The sequence below is a fragment of the Hypoxylon trugodes genome (assembly GCF_022578975.1).
Source record: "Hypoxylon trugodes strain CBS 135444 unplaced genomic scaffold F4822scaffold_6, whole genome shotgun sequence".
NCBI lineage: Eukaryota > Fungi > Ascomycota > Sordariomycetes > Xylariales > Hypoxylaceae > Hypoxylon > Hypoxylon trugodes.
In genome coordinates this window covers 242,963-262,284 of record NW_026250021.1, presented here as the reverse complement: position 1 = coordinate 262,284, position 19,322 = coordinate 242,963, and the positions used below count along the sequence as shown (strand labels likewise).

At 46.7% G+C, this 19,322-nt stretch overlaps 2 protein-coding genes across 2 annotated transcripts; one reads left to right on the top strand and one right to left on the bottom strand.

The window, feature by feature from the left end:
- Positions 1-229: 229 nt before the first annotated feature.
- Positions 230-6,125, top strand: F4822DRAFT_429941 (uncharacterized protein; the record flags this gene model as incomplete). Its single annotated transcript, XM_051461185.1, has 2 exons — positions 230-6,007; positions 6,063-6,125. 2 exons carry the CDS (start codon positions 230-232, stop codon positions 6,123-6,125), a joined length of 5,841 nt encoding a protein of 1,946 aa, XP_051312953.1.
- Positions 6,126-14,388: 8,263 nt separating this feature from the next.
- Positions 14,389-16,536, bottom strand: F4822DRAFT_275948 (velvet factor-domain-containing protein). The gene is made up of 5 exons (XM_051454793.1): positions 16,394-16,536; positions 16,171-16,318; positions 16,046-16,116; positions 15,912-15,992; positions 14,389-15,857 (listed from the first exon to the last, which is right to left on the bottom strand). The coding sequence occupies exons 2-5, from the start codon at positions 16,314-16,316 to the stop codon at positions 14,590-14,592; spliced, it is 1,566 nt and encodes a 521-aa protein (XP_051312952.1). The 5' UTR covers positions 16,317-16,318; positions 16,394-16,536; the 3' UTR covers positions 14,389-14,589.
- Positions 16,537-19,322: the final 2,786 nt, after the last annotated feature.

Genomic DNA, 19,322 nt, shown 5'->3' with positions numbered 1-19,322 from the left:
ACAGAAAAAGAGAAAGAGACATATCGCAAAGCCAAGCCCAAGCCTGGTATCGATAGGTCCCAAAGAAAGGAAACAATAAAGCAGGGATCACATTACAACGATACCCCCCTCCAAGGATATCCCCATTCTAGAGAACAGACCCAGACCCAAATTTGATATTACAGGTCCGAGCAAGAAAAAAAAAATAATTACCAGAAAACGACATACGATAACCGACATCTCCCAAATCATGGATGAGGTACTTGATCCCTCGCAATTTCTGAATACCTTTATTGCCGGCGATACTATTTCTCGCGCGACTTCACCCGGCTTGCCACCTTCTACCTCAGCTGATATCGACGATTCTAAACGATACCGACCACGAACCTTTGCATATTTCCAACTGCTCCCCTACCCCGTCGAAGACGATTCCGATCGCGATGCTGCCCTGCAAGGAATATTGAAACAGCTTTATATAGCTGTAAAAGCTGAGGATTTCTCCCCTGGCGCTCTCCATTGGACGCGCCAGCTCCAAGGATGGCTGTCTTTGAAGTTCGATATGCCTCGCGAGCTCCGCGCGAGGCTCGTCAAGCTATATTTCCACCTCTCTCTCGCGCCCGGTCTCGATAATAATTCAGCCGATCGGTTTTCAAAAATGGTAGTTACGTTGATTAGGAGGAAACAAGCTCTTAAGCCCGAAGACGATTTGGTTCTCGACTGGAGGCCGCTTTGGAAGGAGTTAAAAGCTTTAGTTCTGCCAGGAGAAGCTGCTGCACATCACTCTTCTCGAAGAAGAGGTGCTAAGCATTTACGGAAGTTATGCCTCTACTCACAGCTATACTTCGATCCCAGGGAGCGAAGAGCAATACTGGAAGAGATCCTGCCTTATTTCAGCACATCGGATATCCAAAATGCCTACATAGTCATCGGTATTTTGAATATCCTCATGCCTACCACTCCAGCTCCCCCCACCGAGCCACAGTCTCAACCGTCAGACTTTATACCTACCTTTTTCCATCTTTGGTCGTTGATGACGCGATCCAAGGTTGTGGACAACGCTTTCATCGACATGTTCTCTAGACTAGCCAGAGATTACCTAACATGTCGCCATATCCTCTTCGGCGAGCATGGCATTTTCACGCGGGAGCAGTCCGACCTAATCTTTACTTCCATCCTCCGCCTAACCGAGATTCCCGTCGGACAGGCAAATTCGCCATACGCATCTCTCGACTACTCGGCTGGAATGGGCATCTTTCTCGAGAAAGACAAGAAGAAACATCCAATAGCCTATATTATTGCTCGCTGGGTTATATCTTCTCTGTCACCTCATTGCCTAGACAAGGAAAACTCTATCTTGGATAGTCTGGAAGGGTTGATGGAATCGGTTGACACATTCTTCCACCCATCAAACCAAGGTTCGTGGACTAAGATGCTTGCGCAGCTGACTTACTACCTCAGTGAGCTGTTTGTGTCTCGTTGGAACAGGGAACAGAATGAAGAGCAGGATACGCCCACCGAACGAAGAATCAATGATGCTCTGAAGCGTAGATTCGTCTTAAGTTTGCGAGAAGTCACCTTTATGGGGCTTTTCGGTAAAAGTTCCTCCATTACCAGCTTGTACTTCAACGCTCTCCAAAACCTTACGTACCTTGAACCCGATATGATGCTACCTGGCGCACTCCAGAGATTCTACCCAAGTTTGCAAGGGTTGGTCGAAGTGCATCGGACTACCTCTAGTCTCTGTGGCTTAAACATGATCGCCAATATCATGTCGCGCCAGAAGGGCTTTAGATGTCACATCACTGCTCTATTAGCATTAGCTTTACCTGGTATTGATGCTAATGATCTTAACAAGACACAGTATACATTGAACTTCATACAAAGTGTTGCGTACAGTATTCCATTTGTGACTTTAGCAAAGGAAAACAACAAGATCCATGATACTAGCCTTGCTATGCAGTGGGTGCAGGGTGAAATGGAGCGTATGGAACGCGAGGGTCAAGACGTCAAGATCGATTATAAAAATGAATTGACTGATGAGGACGAAGCGGACATAGTTCGTTCGTCGACGGCTGGCTTCGGCGAATTCATCATCGCGCTTCTAGGGAAGGTCTTTACGTTATTGGAAAACCTTCCAGATGCTGCACAAGTACGATCGGGATCCCCCGAGGATAATATCATCAACACTCTACCAGCTGCATTGACCCCGATGTTTGCCTCCCTATCGCCGGAACTATTTGACATTGCCCTAGAGAAGCTCTCCACCTTTGTCTCAAGCCATGTCGTTCACCAAGCTCGTGATGCTATGGCTTGGATATGCAACGCACTTTGCAAAGTGAATCCTGAGAAAACTCTCAAGGTATTCATTCCCATGCTGATTGTCAACATCCGCAACGAGATTGATTACAACGGTGCCGCATCCGATCGGAGTAGCGGTACTGAAGTTCTCCCCCGGGATAGAGCTCTAGTCTGGCACGTTAGCATCCTGAGCATGTGTGTCGTTCACGTTGGAAGCGAGGTGCTCAAGTACAAAAAGGATCTCTTCGAGATCGCGGAATACATGCAAGAAAAGTGCAAGGGTCTTCCCACCATCCATATCAGCAATTATATACACCATCTACTGCTCAACCTCACGCATACGTACCCAATAGATACTTCTCTCTACGAACCCGATGTTATAGAGCGTGGTCTTGATGTTGATGACTGGGGGAAAACTACGACGCCAGCAGATCTGACTATCCGATGGCACCGACCTTTACAGGAGGAAATCCAATTCGCAGTTGAATTATTTGAGTCCCAAGCTGGGGGGGCTATGGAGAGACTCGAATCTTTCATGAGTGACAACCCCCCTGTTAGCCGCAAGGGGAAGAACAAAGAATGGTCGGATGAGGTCTCTCGTCAGCTCACTCAACTGCGACTGGTTATCTCTGGTCTTGCTGCTCTGTTTGATCCTAAACAAGCGTCCGGAGAGTCAAATGGACATGTTAATGGCAACGGCAAAGTAGGCGAGCAGGAAGACGAAATTATGGACGATGTTGATGACGATGATAGCGAAAACCCGTTAGCTGAAGTAGGGGAAGATGACGAGACGAAACCGCAATTCAAGTACCCAAGCGGTTATCTACTCACGCATGGCAGCCAACTTTTCAATCGAATCCATAACCTCCGAGAGGATATTGGAAAATTACTCTCCCGAACCCATTCCTTCCTCAATGCCAACCAAGAGGATGATGTTGCTTGTTTTACCGCGTTGTATAATACGTATCGTACCTGGATTACGGATGTAGGATTTGAGCGGTCGGCCCATCCACTGGATCGTCTCGTTCGGCTCTACAGAGCAGATATCGCTCCCTTCAAGATTAGCGGTCTACGAAAGCCATACCCTCGGCCTCTTCTTATCAAACGAGCTGATGCCTACCAATTACAACGAGTGAAGCATAATGCATCAGTTCGGAGGAAGAGTGAACTAGACAAGCGCTTGTTGCTTGACCTCGCAGAATCGTCCGTCTCGTCGTACGCAGATGTGCGACGAATAGCACAAGGTGCCCAAGACGCGTCACTGAAAGCATTAATAGGTGGCCGCCCACTTGTCATCCCCGTTATCCTGGAAAGATTCCGCAAGGCCCTCGAGGAAACCGATCACGACCGAATTAAAGGCGCGATGTTCACTTTACTCTTTACAAGTCTTCTTAGAACATTGATGAGAGACTGGAGATTCGCTCCTGACTTAATGCGGTTGTATATCCAGACTGCCAATGTCGACAAAACCTCAATCCAAAACCTAGGTGCTACTGCCATCTATCCGCTTATCGAATTCGGCAAACGGTTTGAATTGATGGTGTTGACAGATGAGCAAGTAGTTAATTTGATCAAGCCGGACGACGATTGTTCAAGAGCCATTGAATCAAGACACGACTTTATAGTTGAACGTAGGAAGAAGGTGGAAGAGAAAAAGGCCGCTCTAGGTCTAGAGCTGGCAGAGCTTTCCAAGGAGTCTCACTGGAAGACAGCAAGTCGCTGTGCTATTTTCACAACTAATTTGTGTCTACGCTTTGAAAGCATTGCGCCTCCGGAGTTCATTGAGCTTATCGTCAAGGGTACAAATGATCCCCACCCCGGTCTAAGATCTAACTATCTTAATGCCTTCTCGAGCATTTTCACCGCCGTCGATCAGCGTGCCGTCTATGGACACAGTTACCGAAACTATCTCGAGGAAAAAGAAAAAGACCTCAATAAACTTGTGATTCCAGTTCCGAAAGGCGACGCCGAATTTACAGAGACATTCCTAGATAGCTTCAAGCATCCGGAAAGTTCCGAATACTTCGTCGACACAGATCACCCAGGTTGGTTGGTCTGGGGTAAACAATTCAATGCTTTTAAAGCAAGGCCAGAAAAATTTGACTCTTACGACGAAGTTGAAAAGGCTGCGAGAGAACAAATTGGCAAATTGATCACGAAGGAGTGGCTCTCCAAATGCTTCGATTATTTGAAGCAAGAACCGCGTGACTCTTCGTCAGATAGATTCCGGGCTACGAATGTTGTATTCCTCATGCATATTTTTGACCTTATGATCTATGGGCAAACGGAACTCAAATTTGAGGACGTCAAAGCGCTTGTTGCCGAAGTATATGGGGATGGAAGTGATAAACATCAGCATCGCGCTACGGCCGAAATTCTGGGCGCCTTGATGGTTGGGACGGCATACGATCCCGTCCACATGAAAGAAGAGGTGTGGAGCTTTGCACAGCCGATGATGCTCGATATCATAGCAGACAATCTGACCCCTGACAACCTCGCCTACTGGGTTACATGTCTTCACTTCATCATTGACACAAAGGATCCCCGTCGTGCTCCCGAGCTTGTTAACCGTTTAAGCTCATTCCGCTTGGACATGAATTCTAATGCTGCCTTCAAGGAGTCCTCAAAAGTACAACTTCTTGAGTATTTTATTAATGGTTGTGGCTGGCATTATCGTCATGAGAAGCCAATTCTACAAGATTTCTTAGCGCACATTGATCACCCTTATAAAGCTGTTCGTGAATCTATCGGCCGTGTCATTGCTACTATCTACAGAACCCGGTACCACGAATCATTCGAGAATGTCGGTGCTCTGCTAGAGCAAAACAAAACAGATTCTAATATTGGTATTCGACCATACCAGCCAACTGATGAATTCGCTGCAACTATTCGCGACGTATTCGCTCGTCTCGAAACATGGCGCCACGAACGAGCGCCTGGTCAACAAACTCCATCTCCCTATACGTCTGGGTCAAAAACTGTGTTAATATGGCTAGATAATACTCTATCCTCGCAGGAATGTATTCAACTCATTCCTTTCTTCCCGGATCCAATCATTGACCAACTATTGCACATGATGGATGTCAAGGAGGATCCTGAATTGATGCGGTTAGCCTACCATGTTTACCGTCATTTACCCAATATCCCTTTCAGGACTGGCGAGGACGCGCCATTCATAGCGGCATTGATCCGTCTTGGAACAACCGCTACAAGCTGGCACCAACGTCTAAGGGCGCTCGTCAATATGCAAGTAATCTACTTCCGCCGACTTTTCCTCATGGATGCGTCACAACGCAAATTGCTCTTTAATTGCGTGGGTGACATGCTAGCCGACCCTCAACTTGAAGTCCGAACGGTGGCCGCCTCGACACTGGCAGGCATGATCAGATGCTCGCCTGCCACAATCCGAAACCCCTTCATTAAGACCCTGAAGTCGCGTTTCGAGAAGCAGCTAGCAGATAATCCGATGCCAAGGAAGAAAAAACCCGGTACCGAAACGCCGGTTAACGTCACCCAACAGGTAGTGAAGAGACATGCTGCCGTTCTGGGACTTGGATCCTTAATCGAGGCATTCCCATATGCGACTCCGCCGCCAAGTTGGATGCCGGAGGTTCTTGCCTTGCTTGCGAGGCGTGCAGCTAGCGATCCGGGTATCGTTGGCAAGGCAACAAAAGGAATTCTTTCCGAATTCAAAAAGACAAGACAAGATAGCTGGGGAGTTGATCAAAAGGTAATTTGCACCCATTTTGGAGTATTGTCGGATAGCATGCTAATATTCTAAATAGTATTTCACCCACGAACAGCTCGAGGATCTAGAAGGAGTCCTCTGGAAGAGTTATTTCGCGTGAGTGGTCAACGAGCGGCTATTTCGAGTTTGTTTTGTGTATGCTGGGCCCTGTGCGACTAGGGATTGGAACGTAAGGCACTCGTCATGTGGAGTTTTCGTAGAATACCTACTAAATGTGTGAGCAAAGGATGGCACCGAAGCAGGAATAAGGATAGATTTCACGGGGTCTTCTTTTTCCTCTCTTGGCACCCATATTATAAGAAACAAATGTTGCGTATAGACTTGGACGGGCATACCGAGTGAGTCTGGACTAAGGGAACCCGGTTGTTAGAGCATACGCGTCACAGGGGTTCCCTATCTATCTAAGGTAGGCGCACGTAGATCTTGTGCGTCGCGTATATGATGTGGTCAGTAGACCTTAGGAAGTATACGCACATAGAAAGAAAGCTTTTGCGAGAAATCAATGTGTTCTATTGTGATTTAGTATGTACCTAGACTGTGCTCGCGAGAATGTGGCGTTTGGTGAACCCCTAAATTCTCGATTATGTAAGCGATTTCGGAAGTTATCCGACGGACTTCGACTCCGTGAGGAGAGTATCGGAGTAACTCCGAAACATGTTTTCAATTTCTGTATTGAAGATAATGGGAGACAAAGATGTTCTAAACATCTATTCCACAACTTGGTTGTCGTTGATGGGAATCTGCGTAGATACTCAGCAGATTTACGATACAAGCACGCAATGGGGAGATGGAATGTGTATCCTAGGTACTTTTCACCTGGAAATCGTAGAGAATTGCCGGTTCTGTTGTTTTTCGGATACATCCGATGAATTCTGAAGCTTCTCCGGTGTATTAGCGCAGGATTTTCTACGGATGTTCCGCGAACTTAGGAGAAAATCAATGAGCCCAGAACCAGGCAGATCCGTTTCAGGAACAACCGCCTTACCCAGATACAATTGTTATCTGGGCTGCTTGCATGATCCTTGCTTAGTTCTCTATTTACCTACTTGGGGGGTGTAGTGTACCTTGGAAATGCTGGCATAGTCGGGAATGCTCTATAGTTTCCGGCATAATACAGAAAGGAAACCCCTTAGAAATGTCATACACCAGCCTTAGAAGGGTTTGATAACGAGGTTTACGATGAATTATCCAGGTAGTTCATGCCTACCTAGAACTCCACTGTATAACCTCCTGACATGCCTAGATACTTGATGTTAGGAGTATATAATTCAACCATATATCATCCAAGTATGGAACGAGACCAGGTAAGAACAAAATAATCAAATGGAATCGACGCTGAAACAGACGACATACTAGGGCTGGAACCAAGCAACAAGGTGAATTATAACGCATACTAAATCATGATTTGCAGATGACGCATTATCTTCGCTCCTGTCTCATAATATGGGGGTTATTGTCGTTTTTCAGAAGATATACACACATAAACCACCCCGTTGTAAACAGCGCAAAATAATTAGTGTATCACTAAGGTAGAGAATAGAACTCATTGCACTTATCTACCTAGGTAGTAATGCCTAGGCCTAGTATCTTGGTTCTACCAGGATGTGCTTGCAAGCTAAATTAGGTAAGTGTACGGGTAGTGGTGAAAGCTTCTGATAGATGTCGATAACTACTTAGTAAGGGAGAAATGGATGAGTTATACTCATGCAAACCGCTTTTAACCATCGGGTCGCTTATAGGTTCGCTCGTAATAGTGAGGTCGTACGCTTTTCGTTCTATAGACATTCTATGCTACTGAATATATACCTAGGTACACTTTGGAACCGTAATATGGAGTACCTGGATTTACGCCAACGGCTCACCGTTTTAGAAGGCATGGTACGGAACGATTAGGTTCTGATGTGTGAGAACCTTTCGCTTAGTGCGGCACATAGAGACCAATACAGTGTGCAGGCCGTTGTAATAGGTACTTGTGATTCTAACAGTCGGTACGGCTTCTTTCTCTCCCATTAGGTATACGGGTACCAAGTCACTAAGGCGGGGAATAGCATCGGCCATAGGGGTAGCCACTCTAGTTCTAGAATTAGACAGGTACATACCATACGACACCTTCATGCCTGGAGATACAAGTTGAATACGCATAGCCTATTGGAGCGGAAAGCCACAACCTAGACGCGTACCCTGATAAGAGTACAGTGCATAATTCGTTCTCTAGAACGATGATCACGAACCAAAGACTGCTGTACACCTGTAGAAGGTGATGCTCCCCATCCACAGGCTTATGCGTAGGAAAATCCTTGCTAAAAGCCGTCTAGGTAGGACACCAGGGGGGAATGATTAAGAAAGCTGACGAGTATCTGCTCTCCAATCAGCATTCGTAAACTCCGAAGGATCAAGATTTCGTGATACGAACGGAGTTTTCAAGAAGAGTCAGATGACAGTAGCTAACTACCGTACTTACTGCGATATTACCGTAAGCCGTGTAACGAGCACCTTGTATACTAGCGAGGAGGTTCTATGGTACAGAATATCATGGCATCGTACGGGTACCTACATCCTGCTACACTATACCTAATATACGATGTCGTAGCGATGTATTACACTATAACGAGCATAATAAGAGTCGCATGTTCGCTGCCGGGAAGCAACTGCCGTAGGTTAGGTAAATAGGCCAACCAGGCAGAACCTCGCCCATCCATGCAACACATCTCAGGTGCGCCGGAGAATTAATTTAAAAAGCGGCTACAACGGGGGTCTCCTCATCTGGTCTCTCTCCAGATCCAACCGTTACAGAAGCTGGCTAGGCTGGGCTAGGCTGGCTCTATGTAATTACTACGCCACGGGTTCAACGGCTCGAGAAGCCAACTGTCGGTTCGGCGGCCTTGGTTTCCCAGGGTTTCTCTCGCTCCCGAGTAGATCATGATCTTGGTGCCGTCGCCTGTGCATCCTCAAAACAGGGGTGTAGGACAAGCTTCTTCCAGCTTAGCGAGGATTTCTTTACACGTCAAAGGCGAACGCAGGGTCGTACTCTGTGACTGTGACCTGAGAAGCGAGTAGGTAACGCACGTACACGAGGAAAAAAACAAAGATAGATAGGAAGGAGAGGCTTCAACCCGGAACGTCGATAGGCCGTGCTCGGCGGAACTCGGTATCCAGGTCTAGGCCATCATACTCCTAGCTCGACGCTAGGAACTGCGTATCATTATGGTGATATTCAAGCAGGACGGGACTCTATTCTGTATGGGTTTCGGGAGATTAAGTTCCAGAACCTGCTCGTAGTATTGAGTACTAGTACATGGAGTAAGCAATTGCGTACGGTGAAAAGAGGCACAGGATGGCGAAGAGACCTTCGCGAGTGCAACGATAGCAAATTACTTGACGACGATGTGGATTCATAAAGTTAACCCAAATTACCACTTTGTTGAGAGGTTAGTTAGAATGCGGAATAGCGAGGGTAATTCCAATGTTGCGATTTGTGGCTTGGACGGAGATGAATGATGAAAGCGATATAACATACCTGGACAGAGGAGGCTGGGAAGGTTCCTCTGTTGCCAAGACTATTGCCAGATCTTCGCTTGTAAACCCGACAGGGGTTAAAATCAACGGTGGTTAATGAGCATCGTCAGACCGAGAAGCATGTTACATACGTCAGGGTCGACAGCACATTGAAAGCCTTGGAAGACGTAGTCTAGCCCTTGAACGATCTTAGGGTTCTGGGTATGGCATTCTGACTACTAGCAAGTACCTATTTCGACTAGATAAATGTGTACTATCCTCTGAATTTTGAGCGCGATTTGGCTTTTGAAAAGTCTACTTTTGCGGCGTGTGCGCGATGTAACAACGGCTCGCGGAAGTTGTACCCTTGACCTTGATGGGATCATCTCAACGGGGCCCCTGATTTCCTGCTTGTAACCCTCTCAGTGCAGTACCGTGAATCCCTGACATGCGGGGGTATAACAGATGTGTGTTATTGCTCTATTGGGCTTAAAGAGGAATGGTGGATAGTGTCGGAGATAAGCTTGGAAAGGGGTAAAGTGTACTTATCGGGCTTCGTCCTTGTTTTCTAGTGAGGGGCCTTTTCGAAAACTTCAATAGGGAAAAAAAGGAACGAAAAATACAGCTTTAGGTGTCTCACCGCAAGAAAATTATCAAGAGCCTCCGGTGGGGATGGCAGAAGGAATTTTTCTTATTAATCCTCCGAATTTGGGGTCTCCTGCAGCGTTGACAGCAGCCCTTTCGAGCCTTTTCGTGTCCGTGAGGGGAATAGGTAGTATTCGGGTGAGGAGTCTGTGTACATAGTCGGACAGGGGGGCTGGGAATGAACTGCATTTTCGTAGACAACTTATTACATACCATTTGATGTCACTTGTCGATCAGTTTGTTACGCCATCTCGACGTCCACATGGGATACCTAGCTCAACTAAACGACTTGTAATATTCTGTATCTGCCACATACAGGAAATGTGCGGAGGTATCAGAATCGGCAGGTACAATTTTGCACTGGTAATCTCGCATCGAACAGGTAGGAATGCCAATTTAGAAGAGTTTATGATCCTTCTCTCGGATTGGGACAGGCCGGGCATCTCGGAGCATGGATGCAGTACAATATACACCTGACTCTGAATCCTGAGGGGCGAGGACACGAGTCAGGCGTTGGAAGGATGTACTTACATAGGTACTACAAGATAACATTATCGTAATCAAGCAATTTAGTTACCTCCCTACAGATCAAACGATCGTATGGTATCAGAGCACAGCCTCAACCAACGGCAGACCACTATAATACCGTTTATACTGGTAGGCATAAACTTCGATCCCGCTGTTACAATCTCTGCCAACTTAGTTGAGAGATATACCTTGTTTTTGATCGGAAGATTATTATGCTCGCTACCTAAGAACAATTAGAGAAGGTTGAATTTTCCTGTACTCCGCATGCAGTCAATTTACCCCCATAGTCCAGTCCAGATCAAGGAAAAGACGCCCTTTGCTATTACCGCTTTGGGATTGAGGGTGTGCTCATTCTGCAACCCCCTCTAACCCCCTACGCGTCCGGCAACCTGCAACCCAAGTCATCCGCGCCGACTGCGGGCAGGCTTGCATATGTAGGTCGCTCTGAAAATAGCTCCCGTTGGTGCTGAAGCGAGATGTCATTTACTACAGCGCTTACCTGGTCCAATCTTGATGCCAAGTCTCGAACAATATACAACCCATTCAAAGTCGCGCAAGACAACGAGTAGGCCAAGACGGCCAAGCAGCTCGGTGTGATAAAAAACTTGGAGGCAAATTACCTACCTACATACTCTTGCCAGTCTTGCCCATGTACATGTGTACTTGCTGGTAGGTACGCGTGCTTACTGGTAGCGTCATTCGGCATAGATCTAGCGTTCATTTTCTAAATGCGTCCCTAGCAAAGTTGCCTTATGGGGGATATGAACGAAGTGACGCCCCCGGCTCCCCGGCTCGTTTCAGGGATGGCGATGCCGGATTCGGCCGTCGCAAATGGCGATTCGAGGCAACTCTCGGAGAATTCTTTCGGAGGCTAGGGCCGAGGAATGACCCTCGTCAGTCCTTTAGGCCTGTCCAAAACGTGTCAATAGCTCTGCAATGTACATATTCGGTGGCTAGGGACCTGTGTAGAATGACTAGGGTAGCTAGGCAACGAACATGGATCATGGCTCCGCGTGGACGAGCAAGGCGACAGGGTTACTGCAGCAGGGGTATGTTCTGAAGAACTCCACGTTTCAATGATTATCTGCAACTTCAATAGGCAAGTTGTGTAATAGTGTAGAGGTCGCGGGTCCAGATGCAACGGTTAGAGCACATCATAATTGATGTTAGTACCTAGTATGTAGACATCGCTTTAAATGTGGAGTGCGTAATACCGCGTGTTGATTCTCACCTGAGGGAGATTTATACGAGAAGATTTGGTTGAGATGTGGGAATGCCCGAAGTATTGAGGAGGTTTGATTGGCAACCGAGTTGAATTGCCACCAAACTATTGACTTGGCCATGCTTAAGTCTACCTACATATGTATGTAGCATATGTTACTTTGATAACAGAAGAGTACTTATGTAAGTAAATCGTTGATACGTTGACCTACATTAGGGGACCGCGTAATTGCGAAGCAGGCCTGGTAAGGGACTTTAGAGAGGTTACATAATAGGGAAATTCCATGGCCATCCTCAACACATCGTGGGTGTCACTAGAAACTATAGCTTAATATTGAATGCAATTATTCTATATAACTCTCATTCTCCATACATAATAGAGCAATTAACGACTTAAAATGTCTAAGCGTTCTCGAATATTCAGAGGTTGTTTCACTCGGGAGAGCCCGCTAGCTTGGACCTGGGAATGTGAAACCAAGGGCACCGAGCATTCACTTTACACTTAAGCACGAAGCCGAGCGATCCCCAGTGCCTTGGGTAGAAGCTCTTTGGGAATATTGGGGGTTGGAGAATAACAAAATTTGCCGAGAAATAATAAGTAGCGTCGGGAACGAATCCCGGAACATGGGGATTAATGCAGTCTGTGTGGCTTAATTCCGTTGTTATACCAGGGTTCACCAAACACGTGAAATATCACGATATTGGATAGGTGAGCCGAATAAATATGATGAACTGATGACAAAATAGGACTCTTATGTTTATAAGAGACAAGTACAGTGAGATTGTGGCAGCAGTGGGTGCATCTACCTAGGTAGGCTTAGGGCTATTGGGACATCAGGCCACGGTAGGTCAATGACAAGATATCTATGCTAAGAAACTCCGAGATGATCAGATATGGGCATGTACCTCTGTAAGAACATCACTGTATTGTAGAGGCCGTAAGGACGTCATCACCTGAAGGGGCGCAGTGAATTAATTACCACATGTAGCCATCTTATGTAGCTGCTTACCTACCTAATGTTCGCTAGACCTTAGATCATTTTCAGCCGTAGGGACAGGAATAGGTAACTGTTGTACAAATTGAGGCTAGATTATAACTTGGTTTCCCTGATAGAGCTAGTGGAAGATTATATTACGAATAATAAGCGGATAGAATTCCCAACTGGTTGCGGCGTATTCCGCTACACAGTACCGTCATGCTTACAACTATTCATATGATTTACAGGGAATCATAGCAGACTTACAATGAAACATAAAGTAGGTAGTTGTGTAGACATAGTACCTAGGTAGACTGTGAAAACTGGCTGGGGGCGCTTGTTGTAGTAATGTACAGTACTTCTTCGCTCTATAGTGCTGATTTCGTTTGCCTCACTGCACCGCAGTACTTAGTAGACACATTCCAGATATTTCACAACTCTGGTTCCGCCCCTTGCGGGGGAGAGTTAGCTTGGTTAGTTTACTTTGATGGTATCTTGACCCCCAGACTTAGGAGCATTCTGATATCTAGCAAGAAAAATACAACATACCCTGTCTCGTAGTAATTCAACTATGAGTTTCTAGATCTTCTGATAGAAATCCTGATCCGTGTTGACGTGTCTGTATGAGGCTGTAGCTAGATACCCTACCACTATACCCTGGTTTGATATCTGCAACGCGTCCCCTAGAGCTGTAATGCACTTCTATCACACCTACCTCCTGAGTTGGTAAGCGGAGACCTTTCGCCCGCGATACTCCGGCAAGTCCACAACATAACTCACTATACTATAAATTCTTGGACGGTGAAGTGTTGAAGACCATTTACTTAAAGTGGCCACTCGGAATTACATGTCAGAACCGATGAAGTAAAATTCAAGTATTTTGCGCCAAGCTCGTAGTAAGTCAAGTCACATTGCAGAATTCAGCTCAAGCATTGCAGCGATGCTTTTAAGTCTATTGTAATCTAGCAATTAAAGCGGTATCTTAAGGTGCTCGTGGCAAGGGTTCTCGTGATATCAAAATTCTCCGGGGGGGCGAATCCATTAACCCCTTGACGTGCGTACATCACAACAGTAGTAGTGGTGGTTATAGTAGTAGTAAAAAACAAAGGGAAACTCGAGCAGCGGAGGGGGAATATGGGAAAACCAATGACGCAAAATAGCCTCCATTTGGGTATCGTTCAGACAAGTGCTTTTTTTGAAATCCCGTATTTCCCAATACAAATCCGAAGAGGATAAACCGGCTGAAATACGACAGTGTGCGTGTGCGTGTGTATGTGTCAAAAAATACCCTCACCATGCATCAATTTCCCTGAAATAAAATCAAACAAAACAAAACAGTACCAATCCGCGTACACATACGCACCTACTCACACACTCGCACCAACGCCTCCTGCCTGCCTGTGGACCAGAATAATTCCACCTGAATGCAATGTTCCGTGGCGATGCGTGTTGGGAATTCGAAAATAAAACGAACGATGATGACTGGCTGTTTGCGTAGTTGCAAGGATATCGTCATAAGGTGCCAGTGAAAGAATTTGTAAAGTATTATTCTAAAGCGTAGGGTTTTTATTGATCTCGAAAAAAGGGGTATATGGCGCCTCGTTATAGAAAGTAATATTCGTAACAGATCGGCGAGCAATGCTCTCAACCGTAATGATTACCTAGGCCCAACATGGGAGTGAGCAACTCCGTCCACTGCTAGTGGTCTTGTTGTGTCTTATTAACCATGTGGCCAAGGTGATGGTCGAATGTATCCGCACCTCCGATAGAGTATGATCCATTCAGGCTTTCCGATGGCATAGTTGCCGTCAACGGTGTGCCTAAACCGTGCTCTCGGAGACTTCCGTGATCGTAAGCGTTCTGCATACTTTGGTAGGGTCCTTGATTAGTATAAGGTGATTGGTGTGTCGGATGTGTATTCGAAGTCGGCGGCGCTGTAGTATACATATTAGGTCCGACTGGTGATGCGGTTCCCGAAGGTGGTGCGCCGTTTAACGGGCCGTGGGATCGGGGAGAAACATTGTGTATCGGTGAGGCCATCGCGGCTTGCGGGTGCGGTGGAATCGGAGCGAGATTCAAGGGCGGATTATTTCCGGTATTAGAACCTGCTGTGAATATAAAAGGATGCGAGGAATTTTGAGCACTCGCGTTTCCGAACTGAATCGGCGAGTGGGTTATCGGCGACTGGCGTTCGAAGCCATGGGGCCCTTGGGCCATGGAAGAGAAGTGAGTATCGATACGGCCGGTCGGGGGAGGCATCGAAACTGTCGCAGCCGTGCTCGGTGGTCCTGTAGTGACTGATCCTAATGGTAGCTGCTGAGAATTGTATGTCGGGCCTGGAGGAGCGGGATAGGAGCTCCATCGCATATCTGGACCTCCTTCTTGTGTAGGCGTTCCTGGATTAAGTGAATATTCAGATCGATGTCTCTTCGCCACAGGTTCGTCTCCGTAGTCGTGGTAAGATCGCTCGTCGATTTGTGGCATACCGCCATTTTGCGAAGTGCTTCCCTGCCTGTGCCCTGTTTGCTTATCCATTTGATCCGTCATGCGCAAATTCTTCTTCTTGTTGGCGATCTGTCTCGAATCCTTGCGTAATCGAAGACGGACTCCCTGATCGCTGAACGATCGCGTAAGAAACGTAGATTCCGCCATTCCCGGAAAAGCTCTTCCCGCGTGGACTTTGAAAGGATCGCTTGTCACCGAACATATTGTAACCCAGAACTCGCCGTCTTCGAGGTTATCCATCGTCATTTGTAACAAATCGAAACGAATGACATATTCTCCCTCACTCTTGATTGTTAAATCTCCAAATACGAAGAACGCCCCTTCTTTGTTAGTGGGATCCTTTAGTCGATGTAGAGACGATACTGTTGTTCCAGCCATCATATTCGCCGGCGGTGACGCTTGGCCGTTCGGACCTGGTGGGTGCGCATATTCTAGATACGCAACCGCTATGAGATAAGGGCCTGGAGTATGTTTAGCGATCGTAAATAATGTTTGGAAATAGTACATCCACTCACTTTGTCGATACACGCCGTCGGGGTCTTCGTCACTCGGAACGTGTAATTGTAGGATAGGAGGCGGGTCGACAGGTTTTCGATCTACTAGAGTAAGTATCATGCTATGGAAAATCCAGAACAAGAGGGCATCAAACCTTTGTCCTTGCCATTGGCTGCCTTAGCCATAGTAGGCTGCTGCAGGACTTCTAGCCGATACGTTTCCGGTCTGAAAATTCAGTTAGTATTGGCTCCAGGTATGTTTATTTCCCAGATCACATACCTTTGAGGTTGAGGTCCACTTGGTTGTGGGTGAGGCTGGTGGTGAACTTGAGGACCTGGTAGAGGAGGCATGGCTGGGCTCATGGCTGGCATATAGCCAGGTCCGTGCCCGACCCAATGGCCGCCCTGCTGTGTATGAAACGCCATCCCTGATGCCAATAATTAGACAAGTTCAAAGAGAAAAGTAATATTTTTATCGATGGTGGTTTTATGTGGACACTTACGGTGTCATGCAATATATCATGCGTAATCGCGCGAAGTCGGCTTTGAGTGGTCGTAGATAAGCGTTACCTCAATCTTCAGAATTAGAGGGCAATGGTACTTTGCCTAATTAAAATAAAAATAAAAATAATACTTCAAAGGTCGAGTTTCGAAGATATTTGCGTTCTACGTATTGGTGTTAGTATCTCCAACGCCACGAGAAAGGAACAATGTCAAATCAGACTGGATACTGAGTCATCGATACAGATCACCCAGAGAACTAGGGAATTTGAACAAGAAAAATAAGGGTAAGAAGGTAGAGGGGACTGACATTTACGTGTTGATTCGCCGACGTGTTGTGCCAGAGATTTCCTCTCTAAGTATTTTAGCAGAGCTGTTACTTGGACGACGAAGCCTAGTTTCCTCTGTATTTTGAATATCTTGACGCGACCAGATTTTATCCACCCACAAAGTCGCGACAAGTTACTGGTATCGTGTCCAAGTGATCCTCCAAGCTTGCTTTCACGCAGAGTGTTGTTAGTCTGGAGGAATATATCGGCGAGCGTGTAACTCCAAATAAGGACTGCAGAGAAATCACCCCTACAAAGCAATTTCCGTAATATTTGCCTCTTGCCTTTTTCTCTTGCATCGGTGTTGATCTTCCCTCCTCTCGAGACTGTAAAGTCCCGTAGTCTCTATTGCAGTCTTTTGACAAAACCCCAGACTCTTCACGCTCTTATTCCGCTAGTAATCAGTAGCCTTTATGCAATAACGCTCTTGCTGTGTTCGATTAGTAAGTAGAATGACTCTCGTGCCTTTAGAAATTCCTCTTCGCAATCCAAACTGCCTCGAAAAAGCTCGCCTTAGCCATCCAAGTTACCAGGATCCCACTTCAACCTTGCAATGAACAGTGGCGACGTATCGTTACCCCCGATGATTTACAAGCAGGCGCATGACTGTGTGAATCAGCTAAGAAAATAATGTTTCCACGCGGACGGGCTCGATTTCCGACGTTCTACTGTTCAGGTCCAGTTTCACGAGAGAAAATCTAACAGCTTTCGACGATTAGAATTAGAACTCGGCGCAAGGCTCTGGTTTGTCTCGTTCGTATACTTAGACACTCCGCTTCGACAAACAAGACACAATGCGGTAACCGGAAAGGTTCGATAGGAAAACTACTGGTGGGTAGTAGCCTAATATTAGGGCCGCGGAGAATAGCCCAGGAGGATAGGGCGAAAGCAGATGGGTGGACGGTACGAATGGGACGAGGCCTATTTTTGCGATGTTATATTCGTCTTGGGAAGCGGTACTGGATGACCTGATGTGTCCGATAATAGCTTTCCCGGTGTTTGGTTAAGACGTTAGTACCGAAGGTCTAGTGATCTTCCACAAATTCCTTAATCCTTCTCTTAAGTTCACACCCAGACTAAACGTCAGTGGGACAAGAATTCTTAGATCGCGCTCCGAAAAAGAAGGCTCGCCGAGAGGATGTATAGTTATTATAAGGCCGTCGTCCAACCCTACTCTACTTTGATGATTGGCAGGTAAAATGGGACCTAGATTCGTGGGCCTGGAGCTTGAGAATCCGGATAGGTGCTATTAATCGGATTCGCCTCTAGGTAGATAGCAAGAGTCTGTTGGGGTTTAAGGTAGCTCCAGCCGCTGAGATGCTTGCCCAGGTTTGTTTGAACGAATTGAGCTGGTTCGTCTGTATGCTGGTGTTGCTTCGAAGCTCTACAAATCTGGGGAGGAGGTCCAACTCAGGAAGACGAAAGAGAAAGGACGGGGTGATTTGGCAAGGTGGGCGATGGCTTCGTGGGGGTCTTTCCGCTTTCCGGGACCTTCCAGTAGCATCGATAGGCCAGATGTATGAGAGAAGTAGAGACCGTCCTGGTTGTAACCGGGTTTTCTGAAAGTCGTCGACAAAGCCAGTAGGAAGTCGATAGGAAAGACGACGCGGCGTCCTCGTCGTGATTGTTCAGAAGGCGATTTTGGAACTAGTCATGTATTTGGAGTGGATGTTCGATGTGGAGAAGAATCACTACGGTATATCATATTACCAACGGGAAGGCATAAGCTAGGCAATACATACCTATGTACGACCCAAGTACAGATGGCACAGTAGGGATTCTGAGGTAGGCAAACGATAAATGGTATGATCCGGCCAATAACTGCAGACAGCTCCAGTGAAAAAAAAAATACCAACATTAGGCACTGTGACTGTACGGGGAATGACGATGGTGGGCCAAAAGGTCTAGGGATCAACCAGTAAGTACTACATAGTACTACGATATGTACTCGACCCTCGAGGGTAGAACATAAAGAAAATAGGTACCCTCGAGGGATGTATACGGAGCTTGGCCACTTTGTACCGGGAATTCGTGATTAAAATGGTGAACACCCAGCTCCGCCTTGGCTATTGGTACACCATACTACCAAAAGCTTTCTCTGCTGACGAAACCATGCCTGAGTGTACGAAAGTATACATACTTGCTGTGGCAGGGGTCAGCTGCATGAGGACTACTTTGCAGCGAGGTACAGCAACGAGTGTGCATGGGGGCGTTGTCAACGTTGTCAACGATCAGAGCAGAGAGCGACAGGGGGGAGCCACTTCAAGCTTTTGTATCCGCACAAAAACGACTTATGTATTATTGTACATGGGCTTGCCGTTAGTCTGCGAGTCTGTGCTGTGCAGACGAGGGACTGGATGCTGGCACTTCCCGCACCAGACCTTCTTGAACGCAGAACCATAACGCGCCTGCGCGCTTCTTTATCCCTCACGTGTGATATATAATTCAATATGATATATCTTTCGAGCCTGCCTCCTAAAAAGTGATAGAACGGAGAAGTCCAACGGGACAGGTAGGCTGGTAGGTAGGTAGGGATACTACAGGGCATAGGCGTTTAAGCCCACTCGAGCTTGGTGGTGGTACCTAATTGCGGTTCCCCTCG

Coding starts and splice junctions, on each gene's coding strand:
- F4822DRAFT_275948 (XM_051454793.1), bottom strand. CDS start 16,316: ATGGCGTTTCATACACAGCAGGGCGGCCATTGGGTCGGGCACGGACCT. Junction 16,117..16,170: donor AGTGGACCTCAACCTCAAAG/GTATGTGATCTG, acceptor CTGAATTTTCAG/ACCGGAAACGTATCGGCTAG. Junction 15,858..15,911: donor CGACGGCGTGTATCGACAAA/GTGAGTGGATGT, acceptor AACATACTCCAG/GCCCTTATCTCATAGCGGTT.